General features: G+C 41.3%; 1 protein-coding gene and 1 long non-coding RNA gene across 3 annotated transcripts in view; both read left to right on the forward strand.

Annotated features, from left to right (window-relative positions):
- Window positions 1-27657, forward strand: part of CTDSP2 (CTD small phosphatase 2) — a 57677-nt gene that overhangs the window by 17643 nt on the left and 12377 nt on the right. Inside the window, exons 2-3 of one of the 2 annotated variants that reach the window (XM_081317230.1) lie at window positions 23017-23165; window positions 25218-25256. In XM_081317230.1, coding sequence (XP_081173356.1) covers window positions 23017-23165; window positions 25218-25256 — 188 coding nt within the window. The remainder of the gene's footprint in view (window positions 1-23016; window positions 23166-25217; window positions 25257-27657) is intronic. The other variant, XM_081317231.1, reaches the window with a different exon arrangement.
- LOC308661945 lies at window positions 5995-8974 on the forward strand. Its single transcript, XR_014025062.1, has 3 exons — window positions 5995-6598; window positions 7320-7436; window positions 8759-8974. It is a non-coding gene; the product is annotated as an uncharacterized lncRNA (long non-coding RNA).

Here is a 27657-nt window from a genome sequence, read left to right on the forward strand (position 1 = left end):
TCCTAGGTCAGTGTTTTTTCAATTTTTCCCACGGCACACTAGTGTGCCGCGGAACAGTGGTTGAAAAACACTGTGAATAGAGCATGCTGGCTGGAGAATTCTGGTAGTTTAAGCAAGCTTAAAATTCCTGAGGTTGAGAAACACCTGTAGAGGCTAATGTGTTACACCTGATGCCTGTATTGTAGATTTCCAGTGAGAGCAGGCAGCAAGCACGCCATGCTTTTCTTGGTGTTGATTTTTCCCTCCTAGTTCCAAAGGAGCCTGAATACGTTTTCTTCATCGAGTATAAAATATTTTAGGGCACAGTCCCCTAAAACTGCAGAAAAATTAGCTTTCAATTTCCATCTGATTAACATGGTATTTTATCCCTAAGCTGAGTTACCCTTCTCTCCTTAGAATTATATTCCATATTGTCATGTGTTACATTAAATACTATTTTGATAATGGCTGTTTTTGTTTGCAGTATCACTTCCTGTTTCAACTACCGTTGTATTAGTACAACTTAAAAAAAGGGTCAGATGGCTTTGAGTTTTGATGTAAGAAATATGACAGTGATTAGCAACACAATGCTCATTCACCATATTTAAAACCATTTGACATATATAGCATGCCCAATAAGGTGGCAACATGTAACTTCACAAATCACAAAAATCTGAGCAGGATTAGTATTTGGCAACTGTGTATAAAGGTGGTACTGTGAGGGATTCTGTAATGTTCCTATTTCTCTTATTGGCCACGCTGATCCAGCCATTCTGGGGTGTTCCACAGTTTTCCAGAACCCAATAATTCATTGTGATTCATGTGTGTTCCATCTGGACTAGTATGATCTATAAAGGAAATGGAACAGTCTGGTGTTCCCTAGAACAATAGATTTTGCACATTCCTCATATTTGGATGGAAGACAACCAAGAAATCCCCTGACTATAGACTAAATAGAAAAATCTGGGGGAAAATGGCTGTCTCAAAAGAGATTTTATTATTAAATGTAATATTACATAACTAATGAAATGCTAAGTGATTGTGAAATCTGCACATTATGCATTTCACCTAGGTTAGCCTGCTTCTAACCTGTGCTATACAAGAATAAAATACTAGTGGTGTGAGAGAGGTTTCTGTAGCTCTCTAGAGGGAAGATGGGGGTTCAAATTTTGCATTTGGTGCAAGGAACGCCCTAAACAAGTTTAACAAGTGCCTGACAATTAGGTGGAATAGTGCCTGCGTATTTCCCCATTTAGCTTCATACTTTGAGAGCCTTTTTCAGCCTGGTGCACATCTGATGAATTTAACCATAGTTAGCATTCAGGATGTGGAAGATATGGGATCTTGAGAGCTGATTTCTCAGATTGATGAGAAGACTAGAAGCCATTTCCAAAGCAATCGCTAGGGAAAGACTTCCCCCATTTACGTAAAAGAGCCAAGCTTCCTCACTTTTACATTGAACATGTGCAGGCTTTCACCAGAAACCTGCCATTTTAATTTGCCTTATATGAAAGTAGACTGTGATGTTACTATATAACATTCTTCCTGATTTTAGTAGTCAGAACTTTAAGAAACTCATTTTTTGGACGAACCCTTCCTGTTCTAGGTTGCTATAGAAGTCTGATAGAAAACAGATTTGGAGAACAATTAGGTTAGATGTGTCTGGAGTGATGCCTCTGGCTGAAATTATATATTAATGCTGACTTTCCTATTATTCTGACCAAAGCTTGTCTCCTTCGCTATGACAGTCTATGCAAAAATACGAAAGGATGTCAAAAGCAGATGTAGCTGCAGCAATCCTATTCAAGACTTAAGCCAATTACCTTACTTTTGGTTTTTTTAAAAAATAAGGTGATTGTGCCATCCTAAATAGGGTAGATTCCCTACATGAGCGCCCCCCTCCTACTTTTTGGGCACCAGGGACCGGTTCCATGGAGAGGGGCATGGCTTCATGTGCTACCTAGATCCTGCACGTGTGCAGATGAAGCTTCACTCTCTTGCATGACCCGGTTGCTAACGGGCCATAGTCCAGGGATTGGGGACCTAGGTGGGGAAAAAATTGAAAGGTGGATTAAAGGAAAAAAGGTAAAAAAATGCTAATATTAAAACAAATCAATTTTACTCATCAAATCCCTCCCATATATTTTTTCCGGGGAAGGAAGGAAGGAACCTTAACAGTGGATTAGTTGCCGAGTTTGGTTGTAGCCATGTGTGTGGAGGCAAAGAATAAATCTGACCAAGTTTGATGGTGGATTGCTTTCTTGGCAAAACAGCTTTCAGAAAGGCCACTGAAGCTGGCTTTAAAACCTTCTGGAAAAAATAGATTTTGTTACCAAAGATACCTTACTTAAAAACAGACCTTCCAGTTAATACATTAGGAACATGTGGATAACAATAACATGTATGCAAAAATTCTCCATGGTAGGAAGGTGAACTGGAGAACGACGTAAGTGCTAACTCTTGAGAACAGAAAGGTCACAATTTACTTTCAGAAGGAAACAATAATATGTATTTTCACCAAGTTGTCTTGGAAGGCTATGCTGGCAATAGGGGAAAGTTTAGCTGTGGGCAAGCAGAACATATACCAGAGAATCCCTGATTTCTTGATCTTCACCTTCAGATCCACAGAATCCATGAGGTCTCCTGTTCTATGGAGATATAGAAAGTCAAACTTGTCTATTGCAGTCAAGTCTTTGTAACTTGGGTCAAATAGCATATTTGCTCAAGATTAAGTCTGAGATGGCTGCTGTTTACATCAGCCCTGTGACTTGAATTTCAAGTCTACAAGTCCATATGAGGTGTGTTCTTATACCTGAACGTTTTCGGATATAAGGGCTAATTTCAAGTAGATGGAGTTTTTCTTCTATTGGAAGTTTGAGCTCTATCAAGATTGGCCTTTGATCTCCAGACCTGTAAATAGAGTTTTCAGTGTCCCCAACCCTCTAGATTTGTCTTAAGAAAGCAATACAACACCCTTGCTGCTGGATCTCAGTTCAATTATATAGGTAATTCTCATTTAATAAGTGCCCCAGACAGCAACCATTCACAGTTATATTAATGAAAAAGTAACTTCAGGACAAATATTTGCATTTATGACCTTTGCAGATTTGCAAAGCAAAGGAAACCTGAAGGGAGAGCCTAGGGACAGTCACATGTTTACATTAGTCCCAATTCTGGTTACTCACAATTCAAGCCTGATTAAGGCTCTTGGAATTCCATTTTGTCTCTGGAATTAACTTGTATTTTCTTCAAAAGGAAAATTCTCCTTAAAACTGAGCTCAGTGTCTACTGGCATTTTTTTGTGGCAACTGTACAGAAGTGGTTGGCCATTGTGCCTTTAAGGCTTTTGTTTCTCTCTCCCCCCCCCCCCCCAACTTCTTAGTCTAGCCTACAACCTAGAATTCTCTGGTGGTCTCTCATCCAAGTATCAATTGATCCAACTCTGCTATATGTTTGGGGGTTCCAGACAAGATGGACACTGCTGCCGTCTGCTGCACTTTTAAACATAATCTGCAGAAGAAAAATCAGTTCGAATATAATTTGGCTTGCCCCAAAGGAAATGTATGGAGTGTTTTCGTCTCCTTACCTTTTTTATGTCACTTTCTTTCCTTCCCCGTTTCCTTTATTGTGTGAAACATCATGTACTGATTTCAGAAAGAATGCCCCCCCCACCCCCACCCCCTTTTAAACAATTAACATTCTTTCCAAGTTAATGATTTATATGTTTTTGGATTTTTCCCCAATACACAGTAACAAAAACATTACAGTACTGCTGTGTGCATAAAGTTCTACATAGTTATTTTACAATTAGTTGCATTTTTCAATAATAAAGAGCATACGGCAGATAACTTTTTCAGACAATTTTTCACTTCTAGAGAAGCAGAAGCTTAAGTTGAACTGGAGCTGTTTTGCAATTGATGCTTGCAGTGTGAAATCATAACTTGGTGGAGCAGTGGGCTAATGCCTCCTTTAACACCAGCTGCCTGCAATTATTGCAGGTTCACGTCCCACCAGGCTCAAGGTTGACTCAGCCTTCCATCCTTCCGAGGTAGGTAAAATGAGGACCCAGATTGTTGGGGGCAATAAGCTGACTTTGTAATAATGCCGCTTGGGGGTGTGTGTGTGAAAGCCCTAATAAGCAGGCATATACATAGAATGAAGGTTACTGCTAAGCTTGTAAGCCGCCCTGAGTCTTCGGAGAAGGGCGGGATATAAATGGAATTAAAATAAAATAAAATAAAATAAAATAAAATAAAAAATAACTTGGATTTCTAGTAACTGAGATGCAGCACACCTTACGTTCCTGGGTGTTGATAGTAATATTATTAAGCCTAATAGCAATTTTCCTTCCTCTGGACAAAAGACAAGTACGGTTTCCCCTGACATAGCTTGGATACTTCAGTGGAACATTCCTCTAAAGACATTAACATTTTATCTGTCAGAAAGCAGGATAATAAGAAGAGAAAATTTGATTGTGCTGGAAAATGGGACAGCAGCCCTTTCAACAGCACAGATCAAAGGGTCCAAGTCGGTTTGAGTTTGTTTGCTGTTCAACCTAGACCAGGGGTAGGCAACCTCGGCTCTTTTATGACTCGTGGACTTCCACTCCCAGAATTACTGAGCCAGCTGGCTCAGGAATTCTGGGAGTTGAAGTCCACGAGTCATAAAAGAGCCGAGGTTGCCTACCCCTGACCTAGACCAACCCTTCCCCAGGCTGATGTCTTTCAGAGGCTGGAGATGACAACCTCCGCACTTTCAGGCCTACTGGCTTGGGATATGAGAGTTGTAATTGCTCACATCTGGATGTCAGGCTGGTCTGGCATCACTTTGGAACCTGTATATTAACTTCTACCATCCCTGTTGGTAACACAGCTGCTGTGTTTGTCAATGTACCAGTTTCAGGTGTGTCCCTCATTAATATTTTGCAGCAATGTACTCTAATATTAAGGCTGCAATTTGCCTGAAGAAGGGATGGTTTGTTTTAAGTGAGTGATTTTGGATCTTTAATTCATTTATATTGCATTAAATCCTGTGTGTGTGTGTTGCTCTCTCTTCAAAGAGTCTTTGAAGCCACTCGCTTTTAGCAACATATGGATATGAATCCCTGATTCTTGAGGACCAAGGGCCAAAATTGTGTGAGGCTTAAAATGCCAGACGAGGACTGAGAAATGCTTGTATTCTTATTTTTATGGTAAACCTTTCTCAATTTTCTACAGAAGGACAATCTCGAAATATATTGTATTACAGGTATTTCTTGACTTACAACCACAATTGAGCCCAAAATTTTCATAGCTAAACAAGAGTTGTTAAGTGAATTTTGCCCCATTTTACAACTTTTCTTGCCACTTATTCACCTCTTATTAAGTGAATCACCACTGTTGTTAAGCTAGTAACACGGTCATGTCAAACGATTGCAAAAGATAATCACACAACCTTAGAACACTGCAATTGTCATAAATACATGCCAGTTCCTAAGTATCCAAATTTTAATCACATGACTCTGGGGATATGGCAAAGGTAATAAGTGGGGAAAGTGTTATAAGTCACTTTTTCCAGTGCTGTTGAAACTTTGGTCACTAAATGAACAGTTGTAAGTCAGGGACTTGTAATCTGTAGTGATGGTTTATTATTTCTTAAAGTGTTGGGATTGAGTAGGTTTCTCGGCCTTCTATTTGTCAAGGTGCAGTGCAGAAGACCTGAGCTTCTTAAATGAAAATGTGGATATCTGCATGTTTCTATTTACCCAGATATCTGAAGAGCTCTTGGATTAGTTCACACATCAAGATTAGGTGGAATTCATTTCACTTAATTGAAATTTATTTGAATATCTAAATCTGACATATCTGGTAATAGACTGCGGCATATTATTTGCTGTTCAATCTTAAGCCATATCTGAAAACAAAGCTATTGTTTCCTTTAAGTCTTTTTTTCTCAATAATTGCAGATGTTTGCCAGTTGTAATTAAATTTTATGTGTACCTGGATTTAAGATGACACTAGACTTGGTCACCCCAGTTATTTCAACATAACCAATGCTTCTCATCCTGTGCATTTCTGATGTATTGGACTTCAACTCCCGTGTGCATGTTAAGGATATTAGTTGTTGGTTGAACATTTCTGGAGGCCACTAGATAGGCGAAAGCTCATAAACATAGTTGAAGGGTGACAATTTCAAGTGCAGTGTTAGTGGCCTCCAGCATGCTGAATTGCCATCACAGTGATGCTATTTGTGATTAATGTTGCAAGTTGTCCCTGAACAAATTATATGGCTTCTTTGGGTAAGTAGGTTTTAGTATGTCTGCTTTAAAAAATATACATCTGCATCTTACACAAGCAGAGGGGGGGGGGAGAGGGAGAGAGGGAAGGAAGGAAAGGAGGGAAGGAGTGAGAAAGAAAGAAAGAAATTCTGCCAGTGGAAAGAGCTGATGAACTGGTGAAATCTATAGATGTCTGAATGGCAATCTGAAGCCAGACTCCATGTATGGATCCAAATAATTGAAAATGTCATCACTTGGGTATTTAATTAGGTCTGAATATATGCTGTTGGAGAGAGGAAATCAAGCATATGAAATAAAACATCTAAACAGAAATCCAGTGTCAACTGACTGAAAATTAGAGGGGTAAGAAAAGTTGTTGCAGTAGCTGCTTCTTTATGTGAGTTAATGCCAAAGACTCTTATTAGCAATGAAATTTGATAGGGTGTGCAGTGCCACCTGTTATTGGTCACCTTCTCTCAGGGGATCTAATGAGGTAGAGACCCAGTGCATTGTGGGGCAGAAGTCAGGAGATGCAGGTTTGACACTACGGTCAGCTACAGAAGTTCATTGGACGACTTCGGGCTGGTTGTCTTCTATAAGCCCAGCCCACCTCCCAGTGTTGTTGCAGTGGGGAAAAATGGGAAGAGGGAAATCTTGTACAGATAGCCCTCAACTTGTGATCGTAATCGAGCCTAGAATTACAATCATAAGTCATGCCAGTTTTTAAGCTGATCATCGCATGACTGACCCAGTTTATTTATTTATTTTGCAGTGGTTGTTAAGTAAACACCATAGTCATTAAGCAAACCCATTGCCAACTAGTTGGCAGTCTCAAGTCCTCTCCTTGTCTAGACAGGAATGATCAAAGAACTGGTCTACTCACTAATTTCATTCTGCCATTGTCATCAGCTATGCTACCTAAAAGCCATTTCTTCCCCAGAAGCCTTAGCCTTCAGTGTTGTGTGCAGATAATTCTCATTTATTGACCAGTTAGGACCAGCAGCTCTGTCATTAAGCAAAGTGGCCACCAAGTGAAACCATGACTGTGCTTATGATTAGTTTTCAGTTTTCCTTTGCTTTACAGACCTGTGAAACATGGGGATTGGTGGTAAAGTTTCTTTTCCACCACCATAACTGAAAATGGTTACTAAACGAGGCAGTTGCTAAACAAGGACTGGCTGTTTTCAAAGGCTGTGAAAAGGTATGGAAGCAGATGGACTTACCATGTTTCATATAGTCAGAATGGCACACTATAGAATATTGAATGTGAAGAATATTGAACTGGAGAGTTGGAAAACAGTACAATCAATATAGATAGATACTACTTGAACTACATACACTAAGCCTAAGGGAAAATATTTACACATTAATGGTAGCCCAGAATAGAGATTTTCTTCTGGGTAAAGGGTGTATATAAGATCAACTGCATGTGATTTTTGTTACACTAGAGGTGCAGTGGCCACCTAGGTGTCAGCATACTATTCTTTAAACAGTCAAGCAGAATTAAACCTGGTTACTACTAGAATGAGAAACTACCAGGAATTCTAGGGCTTTAAGCTAAAAAGAGAAGTTAAGAAAAAGAAGCCACAACCTATTTCCTTATTACTGCCATGAAGTCACCATCTTGGGCTTCCACTATTTTGAGGCAGCCAAACGTGCCCCTTGGGTGAGCTGAGGATGAATTCCTTCATAGCACTGGCATTGTAGAAGTGGGTTGACCATTGGAATCAACTACGATCCAGCCTTGATGTAGCTCAGCAGCCATGTAAAGCTCTCTTGGATAGGTTAGCTCTGAATATCAATATCAACATATGGCGGTCATGGGACACTTTTTGATGGACAGTTCATGGTACTCCTTTGAACCATCCTGTTCTAAACTGTGCCCTTCTTTATGGTATCTGCCTTCCAGTGCAGGGATCCAGTGCACTGTGATTCTGACTGGGATGGACAACCTCTGTAATAAGTAGATTTTTGATACTTCTGTATTTGAACAGTGTCCACAATTCCACATAAAGCATGACGCCTGCCTCTTCAGCACTAAACTTTTGCTTCCTCTCCTCCCCAGAAGATAGAAGAGAAAGGGGTTGTTATATCTAGGCCAGGGGTAGGCAACCTTGGCTCTTTTATGACTCATGGACGAATTCCTGAGCCAGCCATGCTGAGGAGAAAGGGAGAGGTTTCCATGCTGAGCCATACTGGCTCAGGAATTCTGGGAGTTGAAGTCCACGAGTCATAAAATGATGATGATGATAACTTTGTCACTTTGAATGTACACCAATCGGCATACATCAAAATGAAATTCCATTGCATACAGGTCTCAAAGGGTCACCACCTCCGATACTCCTTGTTTGGGGCCCGCTCAAATTTCACATTGTCCATTTTAGTCTCTAGGGAGTGAACGATGGCAAACAGGACAGATGGAAATGGGGCTCCATGTGGATTAGCCCTCAAATTCGCTGGTATTCTGACAACCTCGCCTTCTTTCCTTTTTCTGATCCTGACTCTTCCACCCTTTCCTTAAAGAGGCCTTGCTTCTTTTCTCCCCTGGAGCACGCTACTGCCGCCACCACCAACTTCTCCAAAAGCCTCTCTCTCTTCCTCTGGGCCTGCTGACAGCCTCATCCAGTTCCTTCGCTCCATAAGCTCCAGGTCCTCTCCTCTGGAAACAGCCCTGATTTGCAGTAGAATCCATCACTGGGCCAGCAGTCGGATCTTGCTGCTGGTAGAACAAATTCAAACAGCGCCAACGACTTTTAACGGTCTCACCAACAGTTCCAAAACAACTAGAAGCTCACCATGCCAGCAAAGATTGTCGGTCGTATGTCGTATGCCATATGTTACCTTAGTTCCACCATGTTGCTCAAACACATTAAAATCTTCCTGATCATGTGGCCTATAGCCCTTACTATCCCTCCCAAAACTATTTGCCTTCAACAGCCAATGCAGCCGCAGCCATTCCAGGCGCCGCCATCTTAGAACACAAAGCCAAGGTTGCCTACCAGTGATCTAGTTTGTACTGCTTAGTGCCCCATCTATTTTGGACATAAGATGGGGTCCTGGCTGGATGTGACTATTAGTCCCACAGGATGCCTGATAAACATTGTGACAGATGGGGAGCAATCAACAGTTTGGCCAGATGTCAGCCATCCATATGACAGAAACAGAGAAACTAGAATAACTTTTATTTTCCTTCCCCCCCCCCTTCCTGTCTGTTGTTGACTGCATAGAGACATAAAGCATATTGTCTTTCCCTGTATTTTTAAAGAATGTGTATCTACATTACAAAAACATAATAGCAACACAGTATCTAAGGCAATTAATTATAGATAATACACATGCAGGCACAGAGAGAAGAGAACGCTTTCAAAGGTAGCTGTGGAAATCTGCAAAAATATTTGCCTGAAAAGAATGATGGAACTCCATTTTCCATCAGGTCTTACCTGTCCTCTGCTGAGGTATTCTGGGTGGATTTTTTGTTTCTACTTCCTGTCACTACTGCAAAGTTATTTTCATTTCTCCCAAATTCCAAAATGAATGAAACCTATGCTCAGAAATAAAATAGGATTTTTTTTAAAAAAGTTATTTTTTTTTAACATCCGTTATTTTGAGCACCAAATCTGGATCCATTTAAAATGTCTGCTAAACGTCTTTCTCCTCCCTTTTTCAGTTTTCTTTTTTGAGAGCAGAGTTGTCATAAAAAAAAAACCTGGAATAACAACAACTTGTGCAATTTTCCTGTTTCTTCCATTGTCACAATTTTGGCAACAGCAGGGCTCCCTGGGTCTGCCGCTATTTGTTCAGGAATCGAAACACAGTCGAGCAGTTTGAAAACGCTCCAGATTGTCTTCCAGCAAGGAAGAGGCCTTTAAAATATAAACGCCATTTTGTAATTAGTTCCTGAGCAGCCTCTGGCTCTGCTGCCTGCATCATGGCAGTTGTACATGGAGGAAACCTAACCTCCCTTCCTAGAGGGAGATTTTATACATGCAGACTTTCCTACTTGAGTTTCAACTAAATCTTATGCTGAGGCGGTTGGATGGTTTACTCTGAATGCGGTATGCTTCACACAACAGACAAAGGAGTGGAGGTTGCTCGGGAATAGGGCTCAACACAAGGTTTCCGGTTCAATCCACCATATCAAAAGACTTCCACCCTGGCAGTGGTAGTTGGCAAATCTGACTTCACGCACTGGACCAGCCAAAACAAACCATGTTAGGGTTTAATGTAAGGCATCAACCCTATTATTTGTATGCACTGACTTGGCTAGCTGGGAATTGTAGTTCAGCATTTGTGCAAGAGCAATAGTGGCCCCTTGCCCCTGGTATTGGCAAAACTGAACTAGGTAAGCCATCTGGCCCAGTATAAAGTGATTTTGGGTATTCTCGTTGATAAAACAATGGTGATGGCATGGGGTGTTGGAAATCCAGGATCAGCCACAGAAGCAACTGGGTGCTTTTGGGCTGCCTGCTTCTTCTCAGCTCAACCTAACTTACACACAGTTGTGAAGAAAATTAGGAGGGAGTGCTTTGTATGCTGCCTCAAGCTTCTGAAAGAAAGCCGGAACATAAATCTAGAAAACCTCACAAAGAGGGAACTTAGTATGAGCTTTGTGCCATGCACAGTCATTGCTTGATGTCTGGTTGCAAACCAGGATAGGATATAGAGGAGGGTTAAAAGGATTAGACAGTTTTGGGGAGAACAGTGGCTGAACAAGATGAAAAACACTTACTAGAAGCTGTTGACTTCTTTGGGCCATCTTGTAGCTTATGAAGTTGGTGGTGGTGGTCTACCAACAATCCACCACACCAAAAGATTTCCACCTGAAACCCTGGCAGTGGTTGGCTTCATACATTGCACGAAGTGCTGGGTAGTTAGCAAATCTGACTTCACACACTGGACCGGCTAAAGGACCTGCTAAAGGACCTGCCTGAAATGGTATAGGGTTTCCTGCCTGAGCAGGGGGTTGGACTAGATGACCTCCAAGGTCCCTTCCAACTTTTTATTATTATTATTATACCACATTAGGGTTTAATGTGAGGTGTCAAACCAATCAGGAAGAGGAACTTGTTGCCTTCCGGAGGTTGTTGAATTACACTTGGGTATTGTTTATTATTTGTATGCACTGACTTAGCTAGCTGGGAATTGTAGTTCAGCATTTGAGCACAAGCAGAAAAATGGACCTTTCATGAGTTTTCCCCCATGCTCAGATCAGGAGGATTCCTCTGCACATGCTTGATTTCCTTTGCTTTAGTGATAGGCAGCTGAACATGTGAACCGACCCCACTAAAAATTGCCATCTGTATGTTAAGGAGAAGACTCTTCTTGCAGCACCAACCCATTCACACCTGCATCTTGTCATGTGATGACATGCAGGAATGAACTTGTCTGTAGAATAAATGGTACATTTGCAGAGGGAGTCAGATTGTCTTTGGCTCCTTCAACCATTTTGGCCTTTGTCTTTGCTAACATAAGCCAGATAAGAGACAAGGGAATTAATAGTCTATAGGAGGAGAACACTGAATTTTGTAGATCTCCCAAGACTATTCTTCAGGCCATCTCTTGTGGTCTTGTGTATCTACATGGAAAATTGCTTTGTGCAGTTGTATGATAATAAAGTGTGAACCAAGAATATAATGAAGACACCATGGAATTTCCTCCTGTGGCTTTGCCAAGATAATTTTATATAATGAAGATGGAATAGGAAGCTGTTTTGTGTGTGTAAATCCACAGTTTTCAAAAAGGTTTTAATGAATGTCTCCTTTCAAACTTGTAGCATTCAGATAAACTTCAGAGTTGTCATGCTTTCAGAGTTATTCATTTAGGCCACAGGTGTCAACTTGTCATGTGACATGTCGTATCGTGACCTTTTTTTTTTCTTGCATTGCCGGAGCTGGGGTGGGCATGGCCTCTGTATGATGCAACCAGCCTGTGGGCCAGCAGTTTGATACCCCTGATTTAGGTGACTTTTTTTTTATTTGAAGGGCAATTGCTAAGAGTAAATGTTGGCTTATTGGGCTTTAAAAAAAGATTAAAATGGTGAGCACATACTCCTTCTCAAAAGTGTACCCACTGTTCAAATTTATTAGAAGATGATCACCCAGCTGGATTTCATGCCTAGGGACTAGAAGTCACAGTCTCCTGGTTTCTAGGCCAGCACCTTAGTTACTACACCACACTGGCTCACTAATGCCAAAGTGCATGTCTGAGGTTATACAGACTGCTCATCATTAAACATAATTTATGTTCGCCCCCCCACCCACCCCCAGTTTTTCAAGTTCTCTCTGTCTTCTGCTAACCCTTCAGCCAGCCTTCAATGGAACTGGCAAGGGGTGGTTCCACTGGCCAGAATTTCTTGTTTCCATTTCTTTGTTTCCAGTGTAGCATAAAGTAGTCAGCGGTCTGATCACAAATAAGGATATGTCGTAACGCGGTTTGTTTGGCTTAATACTGCGCAGTCCTACTATTTTAATTTTTTATTTCTGTGAACCAGGCTATTATGGCTTGTTCAGCAAAGAGTGGTTACATTCTAGCCTAGGTTGATTCAGGTACATGGGTTCATTACCTATCAGCACATTTACCATGATTTTTGTTTCCTGTTATGATGTTTGCAGAATACCAAAGAGAAGGAAGGACTGCCTTCTTAATCCTTCTCACCTGACCAGGAAATAATAAAATAATAACAGAATTGGAAGGGATCTTGGAGATCTTCTAGTCCAGACATGTCAAACTTGTGACGTCGTGTGACGTATCAGAGCTTTTTCCCCATTGCCGGCAATGGGGTGGGCGCAGTTTCCTCATACCGCGTCCAGCCCATGGGCCAGCAGTTTGACCCCCCTGTTTTAGTCCAACCCCCTGTGCTCATGCAGGAGATGCTATACCAGGGGTAGGCAACCTTGGCTCTTTTATGACTCTTGGACTTCAACTCCCAGAATTCCTGAGCCAGCATGGCTCAGCTTGGAAACTCCCTTTCCCCTCAGCATGGCTGGCTCAGGAATTCTGGGAGTTGAAGTCCATGAGTCATAAAAGAGCCAAGGTTGCCTACCCTTGTGCTATACTATTCCAGACAAGTAGCTGGCCAGTCTCTTCTTAAAAGCCTCCAGTGATGGAGCACCCACAACTTGTGAAGGCAAAAGCCCTTCCACTGGTTAATTGTTAACCAGTTAATAAGACAGGTGGCTAGAAAGATAGAAGATGGTGGCTGTTCTTGGTTAAAGGACAAAACAGTGGAGATGAGGCAGCCAGCTGAAATAATGCAACAAATGGAGAAAGCACGTGCTTGCATCTTAAAAGTATCTGCAGGATTATAACATTTGGCCTCACATACAAGGAGAGCGTAAGTGGCAGGAGACTGCAGAGTGTGGTGAAGATAAGGTAATAGTACAGTATAGAAAGGGCTCTTGGGAAAAGTAATTTTAGAGTTCCTCTTTGCTATTACTTTTCCCCTCATATGCCTTCAAGTTGTAGATGTGGGAAGTAGAACATTTTAGGTACAACTATTTGTTTATTTATTTCTATCCTGCCTTCATTATAGTTACAAATAACTCAAAGTGGCAAGCATATCCAACATACCTTTCTCCTCTTATTTTCCCCACAAGAGCAACAGCAACAACCCTGTGAGATGGGTTAGGCTGAGAGAGAATGACTGGCCCAAAGTCACCCAGCTGACTTTCATGGCTAAGGTAGGACTTTAACTCGCAGCCTCCTTGTTTCTAGCCTGGTGCCTTGACCACTAGATGTGGCTGAACCACAACTGATTTTGACGGTGCAAAATTGACAGGGCTAACTTTCCTGTAGCCTTTTTTCTTTCTTTTAAACTTTGTAGGGCCAGGAATCCAAAAATAGTACTTTCCTGCTCCTTCCTTATTGTATTGCCCGTGTAAGAATTATAATTCCAGAAGAGCTTGGAAAAAGTACCATGGTATGGGGAGTGTGCATGTGGAAAGGAGGCAGGATATAGGTAGTCTTTCACTTAAGGTCGCTCAGCAACTGCTCAGTTTAAAATGGACCTTACAGGAGATACTTATGACTCAGTTCTGATGTTTACACACACACAAACACACAGTCACATGGCTGCGTATCAAACATTTGGCAACCCAGCCTTCATTTATGTCCGTTGGCAGTGTCTCATTGTCACACAACCATTTTCTTTTGCCCAAAACTGGCGTTTTCTTCCAGTTTTTAGCAAAACCAACTCATAGCGAACAATTGATTTCCTTAACGTCTACATCAGGAGTCCCCAATCACTGGTCCGTGGACTGGCACCAGTCCGTAGCCAGAAACTGGGCCGTGCAAACAAGAGAAGCCCCATTCACGGGACACCAGTAGCACATGAAAGCACGCCCCCTCTGGTCCGCAGAAAACCTCTCCACAGAACCGGTCCCTGCTATCCAAAAGGTTAGGGGACACTGATCTACAGCGTTCACTTAAACAATTCTAGTGGTCACTTTGTGTCTGCCATGAAAGTCATAAAATCGGGCTGGTCACATAGGTGACTTGCTTTATGACCATGACTACTTACAGCTGTAATAGGCTCCATTGGAGTCGTAAGTCAAGGACTAACTATAAATTCCCTATACCCATAATACCTGTCAGCATTTATACCTCTAAAGCAGGGGACTTCAAACCTGGCAACTTTAAGACTTGTGGACTTCAACTCCCAGAATTCCTCAGCCAGTCAGGGTTGGCTGAGGAATTCTGGGAGTTGAAGTCCACAAGTCTTAAAGTTGCCAAGTTTGAAGACCTGTGTTCTAAAGAAGTAGCATGTTTTAAGCAGACAGAGGAAGAACTTTCGCAGAATATTTTGGCCTGTGATTCCAAGAGTACGTTGAAATAATATGGCATTGAGTTTTTAAAATTCCTCTTATTATGGATGTTTGTCTTTCGCAGATGAGCATTTTATGATACAATCAATTTATATTTTTCAATTGAAGTGGGCAGAATGCAAAATAACCTTTTCCCAGTTAATATTTCTAAACCAGCACAAAGTGTGCATTTAGAGTAAAAGTAATACAGGGGAAAGTGTTTTGGTAGTGATATCTTTTTCTCACCCAGTTAGTATGTTATATATAAGATTTGTGATTGAATTTGGGGCATTCATTGGATAGTAATTATGGTCATTCTAGTCTTTGGGCTGTGTAACTAACAAAACAGAATCTGGTTTGACAAAACAAAATCTTCAAAAAGCAGAATTTCTATTAGCGAGGGAGGAAGTTGGATGTATTTTGAGAATGAGCAGACCTACACAAATAGGCATGGAGGTACAAAGTGTGGGTTGCCCCCTTGCAAGAGGTTTATTTTGCTCAAAACACCGGGCAGAAGTTAAAATAGATTCTGCTAACTTTGTACCACCTTAAAACATCTGCTAATGGTGCAAGGGCTTTGTTATTGGGGCAGTATAACTAGGAGACGTTGAATCCTCATATTTTTTTCCCTATCTGAAATTGTTCTCCGCATCTAAGTGTCTTTTGCAAACTATGATGTCACCAAAGTGTCAAAACATGCATTATGACATCCAAGTGAAGCTTTGTCCTTTTGTACCTGCATTGTAGTGTTGCATGCAAGTATGAAGAGTTGGGTCACAGTGTCATGATCCACACGTTCTCGCCTGTCTCTTCCCCCTTGCTTTGTAACCCTGGACACTTTTCAATTTAATCCGAGTTCATGGAGGCAGAAGGAAAACCATTTCTTTGGTCCACCTGGGGAAAAAAAACCTGACACAGACATTCCCTAAATGCCGCTGAAGATGCTACCTAGCCTGCTAGCGAAATGTTTGGAAACCTTCATGCTCCTCCTACAACCGAGCTACAAACCCAAAGAAAAACCTTTTTAAGAGATCTGTATTCTACTATTAATGAAATTTGAGACATTTATGATTAGTAATTATTGCTTGATTTTGCTCTGTTCCTCTTCCCTCCAGATTTCTCCTTCGTTTTGTAACCTGTTTTTTGTTTTTTTTTTACTCTTATGAACCTACATGCTGGAATTACCTTTGCCCTGGAATTCTGCTTTTATGCATGAAATGAGCCTTATGAGATCCACAATGCAGTCTGGGAATCCCGAGGAGCAAAAAAATCTGAAACATTTAACAAGGATGCTGGACTGCTCAAACTCTTCCAGTAGTGATATTAAAAGGGCATTTTATATCACTAGGAGTGTGGAGCATTCTGTGCCTCTTGTGTGAGAAAAAAATCTGGAAGCAATCAAGATACATTGATTAGATCTGAGTGCTGTTCTAAATCATAATTTGCTTGGCCATAGTTTGTTGACTAAGCCATATTTGGTTGGCTTTAAATAACTTGCTAAGTGAAAGCCAAAAAAGAAAAAAACTAGTGTATTGTGATGCCAGCCTGAAGTTCCTTATCAACTGTAATTTTCCTTCTGGAGAAGTTTGTTGTCCCCTTAAAATCTGTGCATTGTTTCTTCATTGCATTTTTTAAGAGTCAAAAACAGAACTTCAAGATCTGTGGTAGAAGGAACAGAGACATATTTTGGAAAGCGGAGCTTTGATTTCTATTTCAAAAATGCTAGCTTGGACTTTTTGTCTTTTGGCAATTCTTTGCAGAGCAATGAATGTTTAATAAATTTGCTCAAGAAGGTTGATTCTTCTTATCTTAAAAGTAAAGTTTCTAGATTTTGGGGGTAACAAAGACAATACAACTCTGACCCATATTTCTATTTTTGAATTGCACGGTGGTGCCTTCCTTCTGAGTAATCTTTTTGTCCTCATCACAATCCTGTGAATAAGTTCATGGTTCAGTAGTATATTTTTGCTGGGGCATCTATAGTCATTGACCCAAACTCAGCCAACATTTTTTTTTGCTGTTTTACGTGAGTGATAGTTCCCGAAACTAATTTACAAAGATGGCAAACACATATGCACCCCCAAATTAACCTGCTGAAGTCTACTTTGAGGGTCGGAAATTCCTACTTGAATTTTATCTTGCAGGGTCTTGCTTGCTACTAGTTATATAATATCGCTGATGTATCTTAGCTGAGCTTGACAGCTGACAGGGAAGGCATGAGACAAACAGGAGGAGGAGAGGAACAGATGGCTGTGGCGGTGTAGACAAAAGGAAAAGAAAACATGCTTTCTGTAGTGTCTATTGCCAACTTTTAATTTTGCTCCAGTTGTTGCAATATTGACTGGTGGAGTCTCCCGTTTTAAGCAAGGGTTAAGGTGCAGTTTGCTGAAAGCATGAAATAAACAAAAGTATTTAGGATCTAGGGCCATGGTTCAACATTTCCCAGGAGAGGTTTTATCATCCTTCGCTACATTCCGTTCTTTAGTTAAATGTTAACAAAACGCACGTCTCCCTCTAAATCTTCCTATCCTGGGAAACCTTTGGCGGAGACTTCAACCTTAATCCAGAACTGAAACAATGCCTAAGAACAAGTGACTCCATTTTCTTGCAATTATGGTACTTCCTACTGTCTCTTTGCTTTGAATCATGTAAGAGCGGGAGAGTTAACAGAATTACAGGTCTGGAAGGTATCTCGGAGGTCTCCTAGTAGTCCATCCCCTTCTCAAGCAGGAAACCTTATACCATTTCAGAAAAATGGCTGTCCAATCTCTTCTTAAAAACCTTCAGAAAAATGGCTGTCCAATCTCTTCTTAAAAACCTCCAGTGTATTCTACTATTAATAAAATTTGAGACATTTATGATTAGTAATTATTGCTTGATTTTGCTCTGTTCCTCTTCCCTCCAGATTTCTCCTTCGTTTTGTAACCTGTTTTTCCAGAGGCAAGTTGTTCCACTGGTTAATTGTTCAAGTTGTCAGGAAATTTCTCCTTAGTTCTAGGTTGGTTCCCTCCTTGATTAGTTTCCATCCGAAGTTCACCAGCTCTGAAAATAGTCTGTTCCATTATTGAACAGTTCCTACTTTTAGGGCATTCTTTCCGATTTGCAACTAAAATTTAGTTTGTAACTCAGTCAATCCTTTATTTCTTGTCCTGTCTTCAACCACTTTGAATAATAACCTCCTTATACGTGACATATTTCAGATGCTTGAAGACAGCTGTCATGCAATCTTCCTGCAATCTTCTCCAGACTAAGTACACTTGATATCTCCGACTTCCTCCACCTTGGTTGCTTTCTTCTGGAAACACTCCAGTCTGTTAATGTCCTTTCTAAAATACAATGTCTAGTCCTGAATGCAGTATTCTAGGAATCGACTGACCAATGCAGAATATACAAAAGCAATGGCTTCTCTTGATATTGATGCTATTTTTCTGTGGATGCAACAGGATTGTACTTTTTTTTTCTGGTAGCTGCATCATATGATTGGCTCATACTCAGCTTCTGAGTCCCAAAGACACCCAGTTCCTATTTGCATATGCTGCTCTTCCTGATCCTATATTCATGCCTTTGATTTTTCCTACCCATATCCAAATTTGAGATTTGTCCTAGTTGAAATTCAGTTTGCTTCTTTCTGCCTGATGTGTTCCTTCTGATCCTGCAAAACCTTGATATGGTCCTCTTATGACATTTGTTAAGTCCCGTATCCATCACCACTTAACAGGTTTTGTGGTTTTGTTTCTTACAATGCCAACAACATGGCATCTAGAATGGACCTCTCCTGTTTGCCTTTTGATTCTTCAGCTTCACACGAAACCCTTGGTACAACACTCATCAGACGCAGTTGTTCAACTTGCTCTCTATCTATTCAATGGTGCTCTAGTCCAGTGTGTGTTATTTTTTCCTGCCAGAATCTTATGCTTAATAAACTGTTCCAGAATTTTCTTCTCAACTGTTGTCACCCCTCCCACCTGAGACAAGAATTTAGCTTTTGTTTAGATGAAGCTGATTTAGGCAACCTGATCCTTAAACTTGGAACCAAGTTGGAGTAGATAGCTACTTGGATCTTGCTTGCATTGACAGGTTTTGTTTTCCTGTTAACCTAGACTCAGTTGTTCATGTGTGTTTCCATATCTAAAGCAGGAGTATATTCTTCGATCGTTCAATACGTAGGGCCATTGCTCGCTCATGGAAAGTGATCAAGAAAGTGCAATCTTGATAAACAGTGAGCTCTTAACAAGGCCACATAGTTAGCAAGGCCCAGGTAATTCACATCAATCTCTGCAGCCTACATAGATTCATATCTTGGATAACAGCACGCAGCCCTCTGGGCCATGAAGTTGACAAAGCTCCAACAAGATATTTGGAGACTATCAGATACATTTTAGGCTATCAAAAAAACTAGCCCATTATGGATCAGAGAGTATCTGCTGGCCATCAGCAATCGTTCTAATCATGCCTTGAACTTTTCAACCAACCCCTTGGTGCCCAGATCTGTATCTCCGGCTTTTCCCTTCCCCCTCTTATTCAGTGAAAAGTTCTTTGAGATTCTTAACAGAGCAGATGAAAAGTTTTCCATTAACCAAGGCCACAGCCAGAGGGACATTGTCTGATTTCAGATGGCCAGTTTGAGATCTAAGTACCTATGGGTTTATTTCTGGATATTATACAGTGACCTTTGGAAGCAAGAGTGTCTATCCAGAGCAAGGTCTGAGTTTGAGGTTTTTTTTGTTTTTGTTTTTTTAAAAGCAGTTCCCTTGTAGGTTTGGGGATGTAAATTTGGGACACAGAGGGGATGCTTTTTTGATAATTTCCTACCTCCTTCACATTAAAAAAAGGTTTGTTGCCTTTTAACATTGGAATCTGTCTTAGACTTTCTGCTTCTCTTTTTTCCAATTTGTCTCAGACGCAAATAGGACTTTGATTACTCAGCCTCTAAGAGTTCCTTCCCTAGTTTGCAGAGTGAACATGACTAAATATCACGGCTTTTGCAGAAGTTTTAAGACTTGAGGATTTGTTCTTTTAAAGACACCCTGTTTATTGATGGCAAAAAACCCAGAAAGCAGTATATTACTTCTTTCTGTGTTGTATGATACTGAGTATCTAAGAGTTCTACATTATTACAGTAAAGAGTATGAAAAAAATACCTTTGAATAGAAGTTTGTGGGACTTTAGTAATGTGGAGGAATAGTCAAAATTGTGCTGATCATTTTAAAACGCTTTTTGGACAACTGTATTTTGGATTGCCTATTTGGACCACTTCATTCAGTTGCTTTTGTACAGATCAAGGTTACATTCCCGCACAAATAAGACTTATGGTTTGGGTTTGATGGTTCACAGTGCAGTTTTTTTTTATCATCATCATGCTGTTCTGTTCAGAAAACCTGGATCAACTCTGTTTGTTGCAAGAGAGGTCTTGAGGGCTACTTTATCTACTGTAGTGGAATGCAGATAAAAAGGTTATAAGATTTTGAATTCCAATGGAACATGAGCCGAGCTGCATTTCCAGGCTAATGTGCAGGTGTGAACATTTGTTGGACTTTTATATACTTCTCTGAAGTTTGCCGATCAACTATAAAACTAAATGTGCTTAATTCTAGAATAGAAATACATTTAGAAAATCATATGCTTCGAGAAGATACACTCAAGACTGTATGTTTAGATGGATGTTTTCCCTAGATATTTGTGTAAAATGTAGATTAAAAACAAAACATAGTAGAATGCATGTAAGAATAAATACTCAGTAACACTGTCCAGAAATTAGCTGCTTTGTCCTATTCATTGGGATGAATCACTCCAGGATCTTGCTCAAAAGCTCAGCAATTATAACTTTCTTGGTTAAATTCAGCATGGAGAATGAGTTCACATGGCTAATATGTTGTAACCAAATATGATTGTGTCTGGGGCTACTTCAAGATAATCACACCTTAGCTCTGCATATCCAGCCCTACTGGACTGACTCATACAAGCACACATGGCTTGCAGAGTGCAATCTATATTCCGGCTCTGAAGCACCAAGGCATACATGTCAAACTCACGACGTCACGTGACGTCGCACAACATATCGGAGCTTTTTCGCCATTGCCGGCAATGGGGTGGGTGTGGTTTCCTGGTGACGCATCTGGCCTGCAGGCCGGCAGTTTGACACCCCTGAAAGGGGTCGCGTGGCTCCTGAGTAGTTCATAAACTTAGAGATTTAGTAATTGAATAAAAAAAATTCCATTTCTTAAGATTTATCCCGGCAGTAAGGGAAAAAACAGTAGTTAATGTGGTAATGTACAGGTAATCCTCAACTTAACCGTTCTTTTAGTAACTGTTCAAAGTTACAATAGCACTGGAAAAGTGACGACTGTTTTTCACACTCATAACTGTTGCAGCATCCCCAGGGTTCATGTGATCAAAATTTGGACTGGCTCCTATTTATGACGGCTGCAGTATTCTGGTGTGTGTGTGTGTGTGTGTGTGTGTGTCATGCAAAAAACAATGGGGCAGCTAAATTCCCTTAACAGCTGTGTTACTAACTTAACAACTGCAGTGATTCACTTAACAGCTGTGGCAAGAAAGGTTGTTCAATGGGGTGAAATTCACTTGAACCAACTGTCTCGCTTATCAACAGAGGTTCTGGGCTCAGTTGTGGCCCTAAGTCAAGGGCGACCTGTATTTGAGAAAAGGATAGCAAGCAGCCTCTTAAGAAAGTAATTTTGCCTGATTGTAGAACGTGTTTATTTATTTAAAAATCCATCTTTGGAGTAATAGTTCCTCATAGATCTTTTCAGGCAGTGCAAGAAATTTGCGCTGGGCAAAGAACTGCAACAGATGAAAACAGCCTTTTCCAACCAATGGGTTCTACATGAATTACAAACTATAGCCCAGGAGTGGGGAACCTTGGCTCTTTTATGATTCGTGGACTTCAACTCCCAGAATTCCTGAGCCAGCCATGCTGAAGTTGAAGTCCATGAGTCATAAAAGAGCCAAGGTTCCCCACCCCTGCTATAGCCTGTAGTTTCCCTGCTTCTCATTGGTTGCCTATGAAATTGGCCCATTTCCTTGCATGGAGAACCTCATGCTTTTCAGGCCCTATCTTTAGTAATCCTTTCTAGATATGTTCTGTCTGCAGTGACACAATGGCAACAGCCAGAGGCAAGTCTGATTAGTGCAGTCCCCCCCTCCCCCTTTTTTCCCCTCCAGGTAATTCCATCCAATTTTACTCGTCTACAGGTAGTCCTTGAGTTATAGCTATAACTGAACCCAGAATTATGGTCATAAATTGTGTTTGTTAAGCAAGTCTCCATGTAACCATGCCCAGTTTTACAACCCTTTTTACACCAATCGTTAAGTGACCCCCAAAGGGTCTTTTTTTTGCTGGAAATCAAAAATAAACACTGATTTACGTCAAAAACATTATAAATTACATTCGCATGACTGGAATTACTGCAAACAGGTGCAAATGCAGGCCATTTGCCAAGTGCCCAGATGTGATCAAGTGGGGTGGTGGCGGTTGTAAGTAGTTCTGGGGGAGTCTTATTGTAACTTTAAACAGTCACTAAACAACCAGTTGTAAGTCAAGGACTAACCTACTTCATAAGTTTTCCCAGTCTTCTCCAGAGTGTCAGTGATGGAAGAGCATGCATGAATTGGGCAATATTTGTGGATCTGTGGTGCCACCTGCTGGTTTCTCATGAACTTTGTGAGAAATGGAGGCAAGATTCAGCCTCTTCCTTATTTTCATAAGCTCTGACAAAATGAAGTCCTTTCACCAAAGCTGACGATTGACCTATTGACAGCAATAAAGCAAAGAAGAAATGAGACGTATTGACGGCTGATGGATCCATACTGTTGTCCCACTCTATGTGGATTATTGTTGATTATTTCTGGCCAATCATCACCCAAAGTCCCTGAGGGTGGCTTACTCCAGAGGGAATGAAGTGTTCTCCTGAGCTGCAGACCTGCAACAAGTTCTTATGGTAACTCTTCTTCTGTTTGTAGTGTTGGTGTCCAAATCTTCCCCGAAGAAGCCTCGTGGCCGGAGCATCTTCAAGGCGCTTTTCTGTTGCCTTCGTGCACAGAATGTGGGGCAGACGGCCTTTGGCAACAGCCATGGGTTGCATAAGGAAGAGACTAACACCATTGCCAAGGTGAGGAAGTACAGGTGCAGTCACAGCTGAATCCACCCACGCACCCACCCAGAGGGTTTGCAAACGCAGTAAGTGGGCTTGGGAGCCACTTTATCTAGTAGTTCCTTTTCCTTTCTGGATTCTGGCATTCCAGAGGTTAAGTGGGTGCCCATAGGACAGACATGTCAAACACAAGGCCCGGGGGCCAGATCCGGCCCGCGAAGTGGTTTCATGTGGCCCGCGAAGCCATCCTGGAAACAGTGAGGGAACGGCCCCCACTGCCTTGGCCCTGGCCCAGAGACCCTCAGATCTGTCCCACTCCTGCCCAGGCCCCCATAGGCACCCTTGATGCAAACGATGTAGAGTTGGCCACGCCCACCCAGTAGGCCATACGCACTCTAGCCACGCCCACCCAGTAGGCCACGCTCACCCAGGCCATACCCACCCGGCCCTCTGAGGGCAACCGCAATGCTGATGTGGCCGTCAATGAAATTGAGTTTGACACCCCTGCCATAGGATATAACCCTCTACCTGATTTCCCAGGCATCAAATATTCAAGTAGCTATTCTGTCTGTGAGTGTCCTTTCTTGCTTTTAATTTTCTCCCACCTGTATATCTCTCCCTTTTTTTTTGTTACACAAACAAACCCTTGGTCCTGTGCTCGGAAAAACACCAGCGGCTCTTTCTTTTTGTCCTTTTTATAAAGGAAGTACCAGGTTGTATTGAAAGCAATTGCTTTGAGAATTGTTTTGTAAATCATGGCAGCTTTTCCCAAACCAACACTTTTGTCAGTGTGTAAGGACTGAAATTCCCAGAATTTGCAACTGGGAAAGTTAAAAGCAGCAGTCTCTCAACACATCTAGAAAACGTGGTTGAGGAAGATTGTGGTATCTGTACTGGTATCTACAGAAAGTGATATAATATAGAAAGAGGAAATAAATTGCCCATAATGAAGATTGCTCTGCTTCTCCATGGGTTGGGAAGCCACACAGCTAATCACAATGGGAGAGTGTAACAGTGAAAGGCAAACCTGTTTTATCTCGAAATGGACTTCATTCTATTCACTATAATTGTGTAAGCAGACAAAAAAACCTTAAATTTACAGCTGATGACGTATACCTATCCCTTCTTTAAAACTACATCACTTAGTTGCCTTGTCTCTGAGCTGTGGATGAATAGCCTCTTTAAAAAGAGGACATTAATTTCCACTAGTAAAGGGAAAACTGCCATTATGCACAGCAAGGATAGGAAACCTTTTGGTGGGCAGGAGCGCTTAAAATCAATTGTCACCTACCCTTCGCTTTTTAAAATTTAGCCTGTGGTTTACTAAATTAGATATAAACCTAACAGAGATGCAACACACCTATTTTGCTTGTGGTTTTTTTATTTTGGGAAAAAAAACCTGCCTGTAAGAGCACTGCTTAATTTCTGTCTGTTGCCCTAAATATCTGCTGCATAACTGAGGAGACGAGTGCTGCATTAACAGACTTAAAGTCCCCTTTAACTGATAAGCTTGGCTTTCCTATTCCAATGCTTAAGTGTTAAGGAGGAGAGTTACCACCATGCACATTTAAATTGGGTGAGTTGTGTTCTCAGAAAGGGAAAGTTCTCTCTCCTGTTCCTCAATACGTTGTAAAATATACTCTTAAGCCAGGGGTTGGCAACCTTGGCTCTTTTATGACTCGTGGACTTCAGCTCCCAGAATTCCTGAGCCAGCATGGCTCAGCATGGAAACTTCTCCCTTTCCCCTCAGCATGGCTGGCTCAGGAATTCTGGGAGTTGAAGTCCACGAGTCATAAAAGAGCCCAGGTTGCCTACCCCTGGCTTAAGCTTTTCAAGCGTGTAGTGCCTGTAATTTTTCAGAGTTCCTTGGTGACCCTTTTTCTTCATGTGCCATGATTGTTTTGGGTGATAAATATGTATAGTAGCGTGTGAAACCAGCCTTTGCAAGGCTGTTCCTTGTCAGAGGGAGATAGAAGGCTTTGCTGAAATTCCCTGAAGAATAGTGTCACAGTCTCATCTTTCTCATAAACCTACATCTTTGCTCTCCTCTTTTTTTCTCCCCCCTTTTAGTCTGATCTGTTGCAGTGTCTCCAATACCAGTTTTATCAGGTATGTGTTTGTTCTAAAGGCAAGAGAGATCTGTATCTGCTCTTGAGCCAAGTCTTCATTTGCCCTCTGGAAATAAATGGCAGGCATAGGGAGTTTCCCACTGAAAGAAAATCCCTAGTAAGGGACAGCAAACAGTGGCGTTTGGGGGGTCCTGCTTACTGTGAATCGAGTAATGGTTCATTGTGTCTGCTGGTTGTAACATTGCCAGCATTTTCGGTGAGACTTAGTTGCAGTTAGCTTCAGTTTTTATGTGATAATCCAAATAATGTGTGGGGCAGCAAGGAAGGAAAATAATGTAGTAGATACCCAGCTCTCACCTGGTGTTAACAGCCTTGCTTCTCTGTGTGTAGGTGCTCACATATTTGTATCTGTGTACAAAGGAAAATGACCCTACTCTGACTAAACAAATTTCTGTTCATCTCCTGTGAAAGGGGGGTGGTGTCATGTTCTCTTGCTGTTGAAGAGCAAATTTCTGAGACCAGGAACGTGGCATGCTATGTAATTCAAACTCTTCCCCTGTCAGTTGCTGGTGAGGATTCACAGGACTGACCGTTTTCCCATTTGGGATGCAGGAATTTCTTCACTCAGAGTAGAGATTGGACTACAACAAATGTTTGTCCTGAGTAGAAAGCTAATATTCTCATAAGCAGAAATGATAGAATTCAGAAATGGGTTCATCAATAGTTTTGTGTAAATGAAGTTACCGAGATACCTGGGGGATAAATACAGCAGGCTTTATCGTGGCAGTGTTTTCCTCCATTCAACAATTTGGACTTTTGCAGAACATATTCTTGACTCTGCAGACTGCTGCTCCTTTTTTGGTGTGTATACACACTCCTTTTCCCTGCCTTGTAGAGGCATCCTCCCACATGCCAGCAACGTGGATCAATGTGCTCTTGGGAAATGTAGCTGTCTGTCAAATAAATACAGTTTTCCCTGGAGGTTAAAAAATGCCATAATGAGGAATGGAGAGGCAATGAAGAGAGAAGTTGTTAACCTGTTTGCCTGAAAATTTGCAAGTTTCTGTGTGAACAGAAATGTGGAACAGTATATATTTCTTTCCTAAATTTGTAGCCCAGTTTGGCAGCAAATGGTGTTTAGGGTAGGGATCAGCAAACATTAATAAAAAAGTATAATATATTTATTAAGTATAATAAAATACAGTATAATCATAAAAATACATTTCAGTGATAAAAACAAGATAGGTGAAATAAATAAAAATTACCCAATTAATAAATACCAGTTGCAGTTTACAGACCAACTTATGACACACAAGTAGGCTTAATTTTTTTTAAAAAAATAAATGTGCTCTCTGAACTGTAAATGGCAGTGACTACTTTGAAAAGGGATCTAATGTTTGCTGTAGAAAATTTTAATATGTCAACCCAGTATGTAAATTCAAGGCATATTCACCTGTTCATAACTGGCTTTGACCAAATGCTGCAATCTACTTGTCTGAAAGAGTATATAATATAACTCACTTCACATTTAGAAAGTTTTAAAAAAGAATTGAAAGTTAACTGGACAATGGTACATCCTTAGCCTAAAAATAAAGTCACTGAGGCTTTAAAGTGGGCACGGGGTGATTATTGGATTCACCCCGTGCCCACTTTAAAGCCTCAGTGACTTTATTTTTAGGCTAAGGATGTACCATTGTCCAGTTAACTTTCAATTCTTTTTTAAAACTTTCTAAATGTGAAGATATAGGGAGCCTACAGCGTATAACACTGGAATTATTCTACATTTTTAAAAGCATCTGTATTAATTGTACTCCTGTGATAAAAAAACAGGAAATTAAAAATAGATCTGTTAGTTAACGGCAGGCATGTCAAACACAAGGCCCGGGGGCCGGATCCGGCCCGCAAAGTGGTTTCATGTGGCCCGCAAAGCCATCCTGGAAACAGTGAGGGAACGGCCCCCACTGCCTTGGCACTTGCCCCGGTCTCATCTCCTTCTGCCAGAGACCCGCAGATCTGTCCCACTCCTGCCCAGGCCCCCATAGGCACCCTTGATGTGAACGATGTAGAGCTGGCCATGCCCACCCAGTAGGCCATACGCACTCTAGCCACGCCCACCTAGCAGGTCACGCCCACCCTGGCCGCACCTACCCGGCCCCCTGAGGGAAACTGCAATGCTGATGCGGCCCTCAATGAAATTGAGTTTGCCACCCCTGGTTAACGGGAAGAAAAGCATTTTTGAGTGCAATAATCCTTGACTGAAGAGAAAATTGGTTGCTAAGGAATTCGGTCATTAAGCAAGATATCCCATGACTACAATTTGCAACATTCTCTGCTGGCTTCTCCATTGACTTTGTTTCTGCGAAGCTGGCTGGGAAGGTCTCAAATGGGGATCACATGACCCTGGGATGCTGCAGCCATCATAAATGTAAGCCACTTGCCTA

The sequence above is a fragment of the Vipera berus genome (genome assembly GCF_964194415.1).
Source record: "Vipera berus genome assembly, chromosome: 2".
NCBI lineage: Eukaryota > Metazoa > Chordata > Lepidosauria > Squamata > Viperidae > Vipera > Vipera berus.